This window comes from Halictus rubicundus, chromosome 7 (genome assembly GCF_050948215.1).
Source record: "Halictus rubicundus isolate RS-2024b chromosome 7, iyHalRubi1_principal, whole genome shotgun sequence".
Lineage (NCBI taxonomy): Eukaryota > Metazoa > Arthropoda > Insecta > Hymenoptera > Halictidae > Halictus > Halictus rubicundus.
Genome location: NC_135155.1, coordinates 6639652 through 6653663, shown reverse-complemented (window position 1 = coordinate 6653663; position 14012 = coordinate 6639652). Strand labels below are relative to the sequence as shown.

Genomic DNA, 14012 nt, shown 5'->3' with positions numbered 1-14012 from the left:
GTGAGACAGTGATTGAAACAGAGGGATGGGGGTTTCATAGTCATCTTGGTCTGCGTTTAGAACCAAATCCAGACTCCAAATAGAGAATTTTTTAAAACTTCTTCTTATTATATTCTTCTTTGCAATTATTCCAGTCTACCAGATTTCTAAAAATGTTATGTTATCAACATTTGGTCCACAGTACTATTAAAAACGAATATACTGGGTCGTGCAATAAACAGATTCAGAAACACAGACTTGGACAGCTTCTGAAGTAGAAAGTGGTCAGATTTGAGAGTTGCAGTGTTCCTAACAGTGTCCTTTGGTTTCTAGGTGACGTCTCTGGTGCACATGCCGAACGGCAAAGTCTACGACCCATTGATCGGCCAATGGATGTCTCCACTGTGGGAGAACGTGCTGGACAGGGTGGACACTCCGACTCACCTGCACTTGTATAGGTTCAACGGGAACGATCCTATTGACGTCAGGCACACAGACAAACCAAACCAACCCACAGGTAAGGCGAGCGTATCTTCGGCGATCAATTGCTTTGTGCAAGATTAATGGCTTGCATAGCTCTGAGTCAATATTGATGCGCTCGGAGGGCGGCTAGCTTCTGAAACCAAATAGCACATCCATACCGTCCGATAGATCTCCTCCTTGATTTAGCATCCCCAATATCAGTCCACGAGACACAGCTACAAACTGCTAAATACATCTTGCAGACCACATATCATGGCTGAAGCACCTGGGCTACGACCTGAAGAGCCTGGCGCCTCAACTGTTCCCCGAGGAGCTGCCGGACAGCCTGGTTCCTCCAGCGTTGGGTCCAGGAACATCGATCTTCGGGAAGAAGAAGCGAACGAGGAACATGGGTGTGCAATCAGGGTTCCTGGCACACATCACGCAGAGGCATTCGGGAGATGCGGTGAGTCTCTCGGCTCCGCCGCGCTCGGCCCTGAAGAAGGACACCAGTGACCTTATACCGAGTCGTTTGGGAGCTGCTTCCGATCCTCCGTTCGGCAAGGGGATCCTGGTGTCGAGAACGGTGGATGGCCAGGCTGTGGTGTCCAGTGTTCCAACAGCGAACGCCATCTACGGAGACGTGTTCACGTCGGTGTTCAACCGGTCGTACTTCCTGCCATTCACGTTCGTGGTGCACAGTGCACAGCAGGACGCGTTCTACTTCGTCAAGGAGGAGACCTGGCGGGCGATCGAGGACAGGGGCCAGCTGAAGCGGCTAGGCGGCCAGGTGAACACCACGTTCCACGAGAGCGAGAACGGCAGCGGCAGCAGCTCGCTGATCGACGTGAAGATCCACGGGGACAGCTATGTGGTGAACCTGCGTTACGGCACCACCGCCGAGAAAGAGAAACAAAGACTGCTGCACCACGCGAAGGCCACCGCGATCCGCAAGGCCTGGCACCGGGAGCGCGAGGCTCTCAAGGCCAACACACCGTCCACCATCGAGTGGATGGTCGCCGAGCAGGAGGAGATCCTCAAGTCCGGCTCCGCGTCCAGCTACGAGGGCGAGTACATACACGACGCGCAGCTCTACCCCGAGCTGGCCGAGGACCCCTACAACATCAGGTTCGTGAAGAAGGCGGTCGACCCGTCCAGCAAGAAACGTCGTAGAAGGAGAGGCGCGCCGACCTGCAAGCTCTGGTGGCTGGACAAGCTCTGCTAGATCGGCGACCAGGCCCGGTCGCCTAAACGCTAATCACCACACACACACACACACACACAAGTCCTCCTCTCCTGGAGCACGGGAGAACTGTCCAAAAAAATAAAAACAAAGCGGAAGCGAAACAGGAATTTTTGTTCGGGGCGCGCGCGCGCTCGCCGAAGAAGAAGCAAAAGAAGAAGCGGGTGGTGGACGATGAGAAGAAGAAGAAGAAGATGATGATGAAGAGTCGTGTGCGCGTGTCGGTAACCGCGCGCACTTGAACACTATCAAACAAAGAGAAAAAAAAAAGTTTTATACCAAAGTCTATTTGTGTATTTCGAAGATGCCAAAAACATTAACGTTAATACGATTATTATGTACCGCGATAGGGTGTAGTTGTGTAAGGGCGAAGAGTCGCGTGACTCGCGGGTCACCGAAGGTGGTGTTGTGCGAACGGGAGAGGGCCGCGAGACGTTCCGGGGACCCGTCTTCGGGGACGATGTTCCTTCGATCAGATCGAATTTAGAGAGAAAGAGAAAGAGAGAGAGAGAGAGAGGAGGGAGAGTTTAAGAGGAGACGCGGTGCGCGGAACGTGATCGTGAAGAAACGATGAAGTACACCATCGAGAGGTCGATTCGGCGCGGAGTCGGACGGGTCGGAGACCGGAATCCAGGCCATTCGTCGTTGAGGGCGAACCGAGTGAGAGAAACTAGTCAATATATAGCTTTACATTGACGTAGAAACATTTTTCCAGTAGGATAAGGTCGAGCCGAGTGTCACGATCGTCGATGTTGAACCGTGTGAGAACCGTGTGTACCCTGTCTGTCCGTCTCGTGTGGCCGCGCGATGCTCGAACCGCGTAGAACGATCTAGATCCGAAGAGAAATAGTGAAGGGAAGAGAATCGACTGGTTGGGGTCTAGGAGAGTTGACGAACGAGGACAGTAGGTACGGGTGCGACCGCGAGTGCATCGGGACACGGACGAATCTCAACAATGAATGGCCCAAGGATCACGGAGATGGACGGTGAAGAGGATCGTTCGGACGCGCTTCGAATTGACGTTATCCCGAATTTAGGCGGAGGTCGAGGACGACGTTAGGGTGTATAATAAAGTGGTGCTTTCGGTGCGACAGTAACGAGCGTGACTAGTTAGAGGACATCACTAAATAGCGTGGCTAAGGTATTTTTAACTGATGGATGTGTCCTAAATCCCAACCCCTGATTCCCCGTTCAGCGCCAGCGTCCACCACTTCCTCTCCTCACGGAGGACCCGTGCGTCCCCCGCACGACAAAATGGCGGCGGCGGCGACTGCACGGCGGGGACTCACAAAATGGCCGCTTCCAGCCGGAAGAAGCGTTCGAAACAAAAAAGAAAAGGAACCGGAAGAGAAGCGTTGAACAAAAAAACCGGAAGGAAGCGTCGGCCGCGCGCGCCGATGTCCGTCTCCGCGAGCCACGCGAAACGCGGACGGACTAATTGTCGGTAAATAATACGTATAAACACAATATCGCAAATATTCGTGCTTGCTGGATATGAATAACGAGCGTTAACTATCGTTTCCTTCACCGAAGTAACTAAGTGTGTGTATCTAAATTAACGCTGATCAGTGCCGGCCGTTTCCGCGGCGCACTGAACGCCATAATTAACGTCTCTACGCGCGTAAGCTATTATTTAGCACCCGCCGAGCCCTTCCAACGCTTGCGATCAACCCTCGCTGCGATGATCGAATGTACAGGGTGATGACGATGAAGGGGAAAGGTCCCTGAGGAATTCTCCGATGATGTCTCGGCTTCCTTTGCTACCCGCGCACCGTCGACAACGACGCGGCGTCGTACTGCACGGTTTATTGTGGAACTCGCGGATTGTCTTGGGAATTTCATTGGTTTTGTAGACTATTTTGGTAATGGGAAGCTTCGTTGACCCTTGACCGGTGGGTTCCAATGTTTCTGACTATGTGAACATTTTTTGTAACGAATAATTACCTGGATCTACTTGTTTCAAACTCGATACAAACTTTCCAGAAATGTTTAGGCGTTTATGCTTTAGCTAATTTCTCAAAATTTGAAGTAACGAATTTTGTAATAAAATTTAGTATCGCATTATTTTATTTTGGTTTTATTTGTAATCCTTAAGTAAGACAGATTCTATTTCATTTCTGTCCACCTGACTATAATCATCGAAGAAACTCGAAGTACAATAATTCTTTTTACGTAGTCGAGTCTGTAGAATCTTGTTAATCTAAATTATTGTTCTATTCAAACAATTTCCAACCACGGATCAATTCCATTTTCTTGTCTCTAAAAATGTTATTTTACCAAAAAATCCACAATTTCCTTATTGCACCAAGCTCACAGTCTTATCTGGCTCTGAAAATGCTATTGAACCGACTTTTTGCATAAAAATTCACAGTTTCCTTTTTGCACCATGTCGAAAATTTTGTGTAACCCTCAAAATGCTATTTGAACCAATTTTGTTTCTATAAAAATTCAGTTCCCTTATTGCACTAGGCTCAACATTTTGTCCAACTCTAACAATAATATTTCTACCGACTTTCTGCATAATAATTCACAGTTTCGTTTTTGCACTAACAATATAAAATTTGTTCTAATCCTGTAAAAGCTATTTGAACCGACTTGGTTGCACAAAAATCCACCCATGAAAGCCACCCGTCCGGTTAAGGATTGACAAGACCCCCATCACTCTAAGTTCGAGATCATATCAAGGTCCGCAAATTCTCACCGAATCAAGCTTGGTTCCTCAGACGGCCACAGTCTACGAAGACTCTAAAAAGACTCAAGGTAGCTGCAATCAAAAGCTGCTCGATCCTCAACGGAGTTAGGGTTGATGACAGGTGTGACTAGTCTCCCGACACCCGTCTCCCACCCACACCTTCCCCTCGTTTCCTTCCTTTGGATGATATTCCCCTCGATTGCCACATTCGATACTTTGCGACGGCTTTAGACGGCGCCATTTTAACGGGATTAGATAGCTGGCACCGCGACGACGAGATATATCGCGGCTAGAAATCGATAAAAACGACAAAACCGAAAAAAAAAGAAAATATGATAACACTATACGCTGAGTGTATAAACGTTACGGAAGGAACAAAAAGAGGAAAAAGAAAACTATATATAGAAAGAGAAAGAGAAAGAGAAACCGAGATTAAGAAAAAAATATGAAGAGAGAGAGAGAGAGAGAGAGAGAGAGAGAGAGAGAGAGAGAGAGAGAAAGAGAAAGAGATATATAGGAAAGCTTCGTGTAATGTATTTTTTACTCGGACTCGAGTGTTTAGAGCTATGTAACAGCGAAACTCTCCAAATTCTGCGGTCCAAGCGAACTCTCCAAGCGCCCTGAAGAAACCGGAGACTCAGCTCGTTTCGCGCGTATTTTCCTGGTCGATGAAACCCGAACCTCTCGTGGACTTATATACGGGGGTGCCGCGAGATCACTATAACCGCGAGAATCGTCGAACTATTCTGTATCGTGTTAACGATCGGGGGTGGGTTCTTCGTTCTCTCGCCTGGGAAAGAAAAAACAAAAAAAAAAAATGAAAGAACAAAAAACCAACGCTGCCATAATCGCGACAAAACCAGCGAGAAGGATGACGCCATCAGAGCTACAGCTTCGATACGTGGACGTCTAAACACTCACACTGCCCAGCCTCCCTTTCTGAAGCCCTCACCCCCCCCCCCTTGAAACCACACCCCCTCACCCGTTTCTTCGTATCTGTAACCGTATATCTATGTAATTTACCAACGCGGATCGGTAACGGCGTTCAAAGAATCGACTATTTTTTAAAACGCGATAGGAAGCATCGAGTGTCAAATTATTAAATGTGGGAGAGAGAGAGAGGGAGAGAGAGAGAGAGTGTGTGTGTGTGTTTGCGCGAGTACGTCTACATGTGTGTGTGTGTGCGTGTGCGAGAGAGAGAGAGAGAGAGAGAGAGAGAGAGAGAGAGAGAGAGAGAGAGAGAGAGAGAGAGAGCCTACGCGGTTCACGATGGATAATTATGTACTCGGAAAAAAGGTGTGCAGGGTCGCGAGAAGCTTGTTCTTCGAGTTCTACGTGCTAACCTAGAGAAACGAGAATTCAAACCGTGGGGGGTTCAATTCAACGGGAAGACAACCATAACGTATGGGACAATTGGAGTAAATCGACGATTCGCTCTCTAACTTCCGTGAAGTTTCGTCTCGTTTCGCAGAACACAAAGAGAGAAATATTGAAAACCCTTTTTACACGTTCCCCGGAGTTTTCGACCGCGCGGGGGGAGGGGGGACGCGATTAAATATAAATATGAATATAAATATAAATATATATATATATATACATATAAATATATATATATAAATATAAATACTTCTGGAATTAACGGGGTAGAAATCGAAGGAGTGAACCGATGATTATTATTATTTTTATTATTATTATTATTATTATTATTATTATTATTAGGATTATTAATTAATTATTACGTGCGATTACACAACGCGGATCGTATTATTAATGCGAAAAGAGAGAAATTATGTATGGCCGGAAGCTAGCTGAATCCGTCGGACCACGTGATGATGATAATGATGATGTTAATGATGATGACGATGATGGTGATGTATTCGTGAGGTACTCGATTCTCGCGAAGCGAATCTCGACGACTAGAGATTCGGAACAGAACTGAAGTTTGGAAAGAGAGAGAGTGAGAGTGAAAGGGGGAGAGAGTGATATATTAAAGAGAAAAATAACACAAATTAAGAATGCTAGAGAGAGGAAGAATGCGAGAGAGTGAGAGAGAGAGAGAGAGAGAGAGAGAGAGAGAGAGAGAGAGAGAGAGAGAGAAGAGAATGAGTGAATGGCAGAAGAGTCAAGTCATGCTGCAGCTACTATGACCATTACCCCTAAGTAGATTAAACGCTACTTTGCCGCTGATCTAATTGTTTACTGTCACGTGTTGCTGTAAACCTAAACTAACGATACGATATATTTTATTTATATAATCTAATCGACTGTATTTATTGTAAATAGTCACGATGTTTGCTATGATATAATATATCTGTAATTGGATGGAAACCTGCCTGAGACTGCGCCCAGCCCTGTCCTATAATAATTATGTCTCCCTGTGCTCACGCACAAAAAAAAAAAAAATACAAACACACTATGGCACGCGTGCTGTGCGAATCCGGTCGATTATTTAAATTAATTCATAGTTTCCCAACCCGGAGGGTACCGAACTTCAGTTTCTGGTTATTTCGGTTGCTTTGTTTTCGATTTAACTTTCGCGGACTCGAAAATTGCATGCTCGTCTACGCTTGGTGATAACAGAGATGGGTTATCAAACGATTTTACTGCGGCGGAGGTTGGGAAACTATGCTCTGATTCGTTTTTACGATGTCCGCGTCGCTTTCGATTGCATACGACATTTTTTAATGAGTGATTTTAATCCGTGGACCTAATGAACCGTTGCGGCGGAGTTCGCCTAAACGATGTTGCTGTTGTACAGAAGTGTGTCTGACTTTTTATACTATCGTACGCACATTAACTAGTTTTTATTCAATTTATCTGAAATTAACCTTCACAATCATTGCACTGTTCTTTGAAAATACAATTGTCGGTTCTAATTCCGAATTAAATAAAAATGAACGAATTAAATGAAACAAAAGTACCGACGGGTTCGGGAATTTTCGTAGAACGTTTAAAAAATGATGGAGCCTATAAAAATATTTGTTTACCTGTTCAATATGTCCAATGAAATGTTCTTTTCTTTGTTCCTATATTCTGTGAATAAAAAATAAAATAGAACGATAATTAAGTGGGCCTTAAGTGGACTCTCTGGTCCAGCGTGACTCTATTAAAATTGTTGCTAACAATTATGCAATTGACACACTTGTTTAAATACTCGATCAAACTTTTGTCTATTTCAAAACTTTCTTCATTTACCAATTCGATAGAAATTAGTCTCAAACACATTAATCGAGTTGGTGCGGTGTTGAAGATTCTTAAGTTTGTATTATATAAATTTTCGAATGTGTCCAAGGCTCCACAGACGAATCAGATCACTCGACGAATGACGCAATGAATGTATAATAAAAGGAAAAAATATTACACTCATCAGATATCGTCTTTTACAATTGAGAGCGGTGAAGACATGAGAGATTTTCGAGGATCGACCGATTTGGTACACGCGAACGCGAGCGCACAAGTGGACAGGTGGATCTATATGTATGTATATGTACACATGTATATGTATACAAGGGAACGGCGGATTAGCTGAAAATTCGTGGACGAACAGGTGCAAGCACAGGTACTTAGGGTATCTGGGCGATTAGGAGAGATAAAGACAGATCTGTATCGCGTTCAACGAGTTATTATTAACGATGTCAATACATTTTTGTCGTCTCGCAACGAACGAATTGGGATTACGTCATGTTGTCGGGACTCTGCCCCTCCCCTCTCCCCCCCCCCCTATTTAAAGCAAAAGAAAAGAATAGGAAAAACACAAAAGTCTCGTTTCGGGAACCCTTTCGAGGACTGATCAGAGCACGATGGCCACGATGGAGATAATTTTTTATAAATGTATTTTTTTCTCCTGGCGTTCTTCGACGATCCGAGAATCCACGGTCGTCGTGGAAGCTCTCGAAAGAGTTGTAAAAAAAAACGAAGGAACAAAAACAACGGGAAAATAATTAAAAAATACGTGGAACTCTAATCGACGAATCGCCGCCATGACAGGCACACACTGTGCCCCCACCCAACCAGCATGTCCAATAACTTACAATATTACTATCATAAGTACAATATATTAAGTGTTTTCAGAAAATATATGATCTATATATGATAATAAAAACGGGAAAACGTTTCATCGGGCAGTTTGTCATTTTGTCTTCTCGATCCTCGTGCGTCGATCCTTCGCCCTCAGCCTCTTCAGGGGTGTTCGGCATAGTTCTTGACCAGTTGGGATGAGATTCTCAGCGGCTGGATCGACGTTTCTTCAATCTGCGCAGGATGCAGAGGGCGAGGGACAAATTAATTAACTGAAAGAAAACGATTAAACTTGGTTGGTTTGTTTGATAATGAAAAGATAGTAAAATTGTGAAACCTTGAATTTCCTCCACCCTCTTAGGATTTATGTTCCTGCAAAAGATTACGGGTCCATGCGGATTAGGGTAACTTTTGTTTAACAAACCTGATAGAAATTATTTTTGCGATATATACAACGAATTATATTTGATACCAGACCAAATCAATATTATTAAGTACTTTGATTTTTAAAGAGCGAAACGGATAAACAGTGAAGAGATTTTATGCAGTGGTTTAACATATTTCCGAAGAAGGGTTAAATAAATTTTGAAGAGCCTATATTCTTTGTTTATGTTCTTTGTCTTACTAGGATCAGAAAAATCAGCAGCGCTGTTATGCTTATGGCATGGACATGCGATTTCAACAGAAGCGCAGCGTTTTGAAGACATCCGGATTTGAACGCTACAGCTTCCGTGATATTTATACACTAGAAATATTAATAACAAATCAGGTTTTAGAAGGAATAAAAAAATTTAATAAATCGCCAAAGGAGTTACTTCTTCAATGACTGTAGCACAGCAACTCTTCGGGATATTAATCTCGTACTTGGTCCAATCACGCGAGGACTGAATCCCGCAACACTTCAGCTAAAATACAGTTCTTTCTTAATATCTCAAGTACTCGAAGAGATATGAAAAAGGTAAGGCGAAGGAGACATCGTAACATGACTGTCAAAAGGAGTTGGCCTCTTACGTATGTGTGGGTACTGTCCCATGACCTTCTACTCGACGGTGAGGAATCATAGTTCCTCATGGCGGTGACCATGTCAGCTTGAATATTTTTTAGAATTTCTTCGATGATCCAGAAGCTTGATATAGCAGTTACGAAGATGGCGCAGAGGAACAGCAGGCAAAGAAATATGTACTGGCATTAAATAATAATACTCTAGTAATTATTAGTGGTTAGTTAACACTTTACCTACCAAAAATTTATTAATAGATTTCTGAATAACTATATATTATGCCAATAAAGATTCTGTGGCTATGTATCATAGATTTTTAAGAAGTTTTGAATAAACGTCGGTAGGCAACGTGTCACAATACTTCTTAACAACGATAGTAGAGTTAAACCAACGGTCTTCAAGTACTTCTTCCGTTTTCGGACTAAACTAATTATCCCGAGTAATGAAGCAAGAGATCCGACGAGACCGACAAACAATAAAGTCACGAGGAAAATCTGGTGCCCAATCAATCTGGACATTATCCTGTCGTCCGTGAGGGTCCACACTGACGTCACCACACCAACTATGCCTGCAAGCTTCATTTATTGAAAGAAAAGTTAAACGCAACGGTCAGAGCATTCTTACGCGTTCTAATAGTTTTTTTTTTTTTATGAAAGCCTATTAGATTTTTACGCTTCGCTACGTTAAGACTAGTAAAATGAATCGCAGTAAAAATAACTGGTGAATGGAGATTGCCAACGGTGCCATTATTATGGTACTACTTTTTTACTCACGAATGTTATTGCATTGATCGTTAGGAAAATGGTTCGAATGCATTTTTGGGAAAAGTGGTCCCGAGGGACCTCCTGGGAACGCGTTCCGAGGAAATGTGATGTTTTTCCAGTGGAAACGGTGGCATTGCTGTCGGTGACATCCTCGTCTTCCGTTTCCGGTTCATCCTCGCTTTTGCTGGTTCCGCGATGTTTCTCACCGGTGAAGAATTTGTTCCAGTTCATGTGTCTTTCCGAGACCTGAATTTTGCCGAGACAAACGAACAAATAAAAGTAAATAAAGAGCACCAAGATTCGTGCCGCACCTTTATTCGTCCGTTTTCTAGATGGCTGTAAGAAAGTTTTACTTGCTGATATTACGTGATAAGAATTATTGCTTGGAATATTTGATTAGCTTGTCGGGTGATTGAATTTTTAATTGGAATAAGTGGGTGGCGTCATCTACGGTAGAACGTACAAGATGGCTACCCCATATCACCGACGAGAATATATATCTCGTCGGTGGTGACGGAGTTCTAACATTCGCTCGTCGGTAACATCGGCTTTCTGGTTCGACTCGTTCGCCACGGATGGCGCTACCAGTTCAAATTTTAAATATTCTTCAGAAGAGTTCATTCTTTCACATCAGAAATGACATTGTTAAAATTATTAATCTTTCAACACGACAGTTGTCGATATATTCAAGAGAATAATTTCTCCGATATCCCTCTTATAAACAATTCAGAAAATTCTCCTCCAATCACCTTCCTAAAGATTGAACAATCACTGAAACATTAACTCAGCAATAACCGACGAATTTCTTGCAATTAGTTGGCTATTAGGACCACATTAACACTAATTAACCTTTAGTTTCTGGTACGTAGATGGTACAATATAATTGCAAATCGTTTCGTTTTATTATGGTGCGAATGTAATCAGCTGAAGCTTGCAGCTTTCAACATGATTCTATAATAATCATCTCTCGACAGCGTAACCCTACAAAGAAACCTCGAGTTGCCAAATTATTAACTTATCGATCAATCATGCTGCACGTGGAGCACGCCTGCGATATACCAAAGGAAGAGGACGTATTTTTTCTTCCTGGCCGAGGACCTTTGCGAAAAGCCTATGATTATTTCCGCGTGGCAATCATAGCCTCCCATAAGAATCCAGCCGCGCGAAAATATTTGGGGAGCACGGCCTTCATAGTCTCAGAAAAACGCCGGCAACTAAAAAGTTATGTACACATCATCCACCCTTTCAGTATGTTCACGTAGGTATACAGGTTATTTATTAAATCACAGTCCGATAAAATTCTCGCAAAACCAAAATAATTTAGTTGATCAAAAAATTTCAAAATGGAGATGGTCTCACATCAGTTTGTTGATAGACTCAAATGTTCCTGAGAATTTTCGTATTATTTCACAATTTTCGAACATGTCGCATCATTTCAGCTACTATTGGGACTTCCTGATGATCACTGTAATGACGGCCATGATGATACTGATCCCGTACCAAGCCGCGTTCGAATTGGTGCCGATACCACTGTCCTGGAGCCTCGTAAAGAACTGCTTCCTGTTGTTTTGCATTGCGGACATGGTGGTCAAGTTCAAAACTGGGTGAGGATGCACAAATCTTCAATCTGCACAAATCACTACTGATCAATTCGAGCAAAACTCAACGCTCGAACTGGTGAACTTCAGCAAAGAGGACAAAGCGAGAAATTTCTCTACTACTATCGTTCCTCTAACGTTGCAGATATATGGACGAGGAAGAGCACATGGTGGTCCTAGAGAAACGGAAGATCGCGAAAAGATACTGCGGATCGGGCACGTTCATTCCCGACGTTCTCGGATCGTTTCCCACGGACGTGTTCTTCCTAACGAAGTGGGAGGAGTTGCGAGTGTCCCGGAAAGTAGCATCCCTGATCTGCGTGTTCCGCGTGGCCTCTTTGAATTCCCACATCGTCAGAATGGTCCACGCTCTGGACATCCCGTTGGCTCTCTACGAGTTCTGCATCGTGATCTACTGGCTGTTGATCAGCCTGCACTGGCAAGCCTGCTGGTTCTTCTTACTGCCGGTCGCAGTGATCTCGATGAGAGAACCCAAGCCACCGAGCAACACTTCGTGGGTGATGGAGCAGGAACTGTGGAACAAGCCCAAGCACGAACAATACGTAGGCGCCATACTGCGCGCCGTCACCACTTTCACCAAGTCCGGGCTGCTTCAGTCGAACGTCTCCGACATGGCGGACCTGTATCTGATCATCGTTCTACAAGTCGTCGGTATTTTGGCGCCTTGGATCCTGGTGGGCCGCGTGATGCAGTTCTTCAAGGGCACCAACAGCTCTCGCCTGAAGTATCAAGCTACCATGGCGCAACTGAGACAGTACATGAGACACATGCACCTGCCGTATCACACTCAAACCAGGATCATCCAGTACTATGAGTTCCACTTCCAGCGCAGGTTTTTCAGGGAGTCTGAAATCATGCATACGCTGTCCTTGCAAATGAGACACGAGATCAACATGCACTCCTGTCGCAAGCTTGTCGAGAACGTCACCTTCTTCAACAATCTTCCCCTCTCGTTGCTCGGCAGGATCGTTGGATTGCTGAAGTCGGAGATCTTTCTCACCAACGACGTGATTGTCAGAGCCAATCAGCCTGGTGATTGCATGTATTTTATTGCCACCGGGACCGTTGCTATCTATACCAATTCCGGAAAGGAGGTCTGCCATTTGGAGGACGGTGCACACTTCGGGGAGGTCGCTCTGGTCATGCCCAACGAGCTTAGGGTTGCCAGCGTCGTCGCCGTCGAGGTGTGCGAACTCTATCGGCTGAACAGGGCCGACTTCGCCAGGACCATTCATCCTTATCCCATGCTGTGGGAGAGGATCAAGAAGATTGCTATCGAGAGGCACGAGAAGACGATGATTCTAAACGCTCAGTAGATTGTTTAGCAACGTGTTGCAAGAACAGGAGGAGTCGAAGAATGTTAATCTTAGGATGTTCGTGGCTGTAATTCACTTAGGCTTCCCACAGTTCAGGGAATCGTTGCTGCATAAGTGTAATGGGACGACGGTACTTCTTGATTGTTAATTGATATTGATATTTTACTTAACGGCAGTTCTTTTTACTTATGCGCTGTTAAGCAACAGCTATTAACGTTTCATTCGATCTGTAATGATGTTGGGGGAGATTGCATTCTTTTAATTGTTTTAAACAGTTACGCAGCAGCCTTTCAGATCCTGAAGACCGAACGTTGAGAGTTTCTATTAAAAACTGTGAAATAATTGCTGTTAGGTAGCACAATTTCTTGCGTTTTTAGCATAAAAGATGTTCTAACAATTTAGTTCAGTTCAGTCAATTTTTATTCATAAGTTCATTGTTATAGTTGAAGTATTAAGCAGTCTGACTAGTTCCTAATTTTCTGCAAAAGTTTCTAAACTTTGTTTGTTAATGTTTGTCATGAATTAATGGTTGCATGTTGCTAATTATTCCTCACGGTGAACATTTGATTATTCTCTTTATTCAGCCACTGCAAAACGTTTGATTTCTTTCGCCTTGTGTTGTAAGATGTTTTTAAAACTTAAAAGTATGAGTGAAATGTAATTTGTTAATTTGAAATATAAAGTAGAAATAGTTAATATAATAAAACATCGTAATGCATAGCCTCATATATGGAGAATTTACACGATTGTTCTGTAGCTATATTTGTTTCGTATTTTATGAAAAGATTCATTCAGCAACACTGCGAGGCTCTATGCAAAAGTTCTGCCTTAATTGTAACAATCAGGAGTAAAACAGAAATGTATTTCCTCTACTAAGTTGTTTAATAAATTGATAATAATAAGACAATATTTTAAAATTC

At 43.6% G+C, this 14012-nt stretch overlaps 3 protein-coding genes across 8 annotated transcripts in view; 2 read left to right on the top strand and 1 right to left on the bottom strand.

Moving 5' to 3' along the window:
* Positions 1-8594, top strand: part of Ten-a (Teneurin-a transmembrane protein) — a 1070822-nt gene extending 1062228 nt beyond the window's left edge. For all 6 annotated transcript variants that reach the window (XM_076790528.1, XM_076790527.1, XM_076790526.1 and 3 more), the window contains 2 exons: positions 313-496; positions 705-8594. In XM_076790528.1, the coding sequence (XP_076646643.1) occupies positions 313-496; positions 705-1666 (1146 nt within the window). In that variant the 3' untranslated portion in view covers positions 1667-8594. The remainder of the gene's footprint in view (positions 1-312; positions 497-704) is intronic.
* A 5-nt stretch (positions 8595-8599) lies between these two features.
* LOC143355682 (CD151 antigen) lies at positions 8600-10388 on the bottom strand. Its single transcript, XM_076790732.1, has 6 exons — positions 10167-10388; positions 9786-9968; positions 9405-9575; positions 9209-9298; positions 9019-9138; positions 8600-8665 (listed from the first exon to the last, which is right to left on the bottom strand). Exons 1-6 carry the CDS (start codon positions 10386-10388, stop codon positions 8600-8602), a joined length of 852 nt encoding a protein of 283 aa, XP_076646847.1.
* Positions 10389-11185: 797 nt separating this feature from the next.
* Positions 11186-13092, top strand: LOC143355681 (potassium/sodium hyperpolarization-activated cyclic nucleotide-gated channel 2). The gene is made up of 3 exons (XM_076790731.1): positions 11186-11415; positions 11597-11761; positions 11901-13092. The coding sequence occupies exons 1-3, from the start codon at positions 11186-11188 to the stop codon at positions 13090-13092; spliced, it is 1587 nt and encodes a 528-aa protein (XP_076646846.1).
* The last annotated feature ends 920 nt before the right edge of the window (positions 13093-14012 follow it).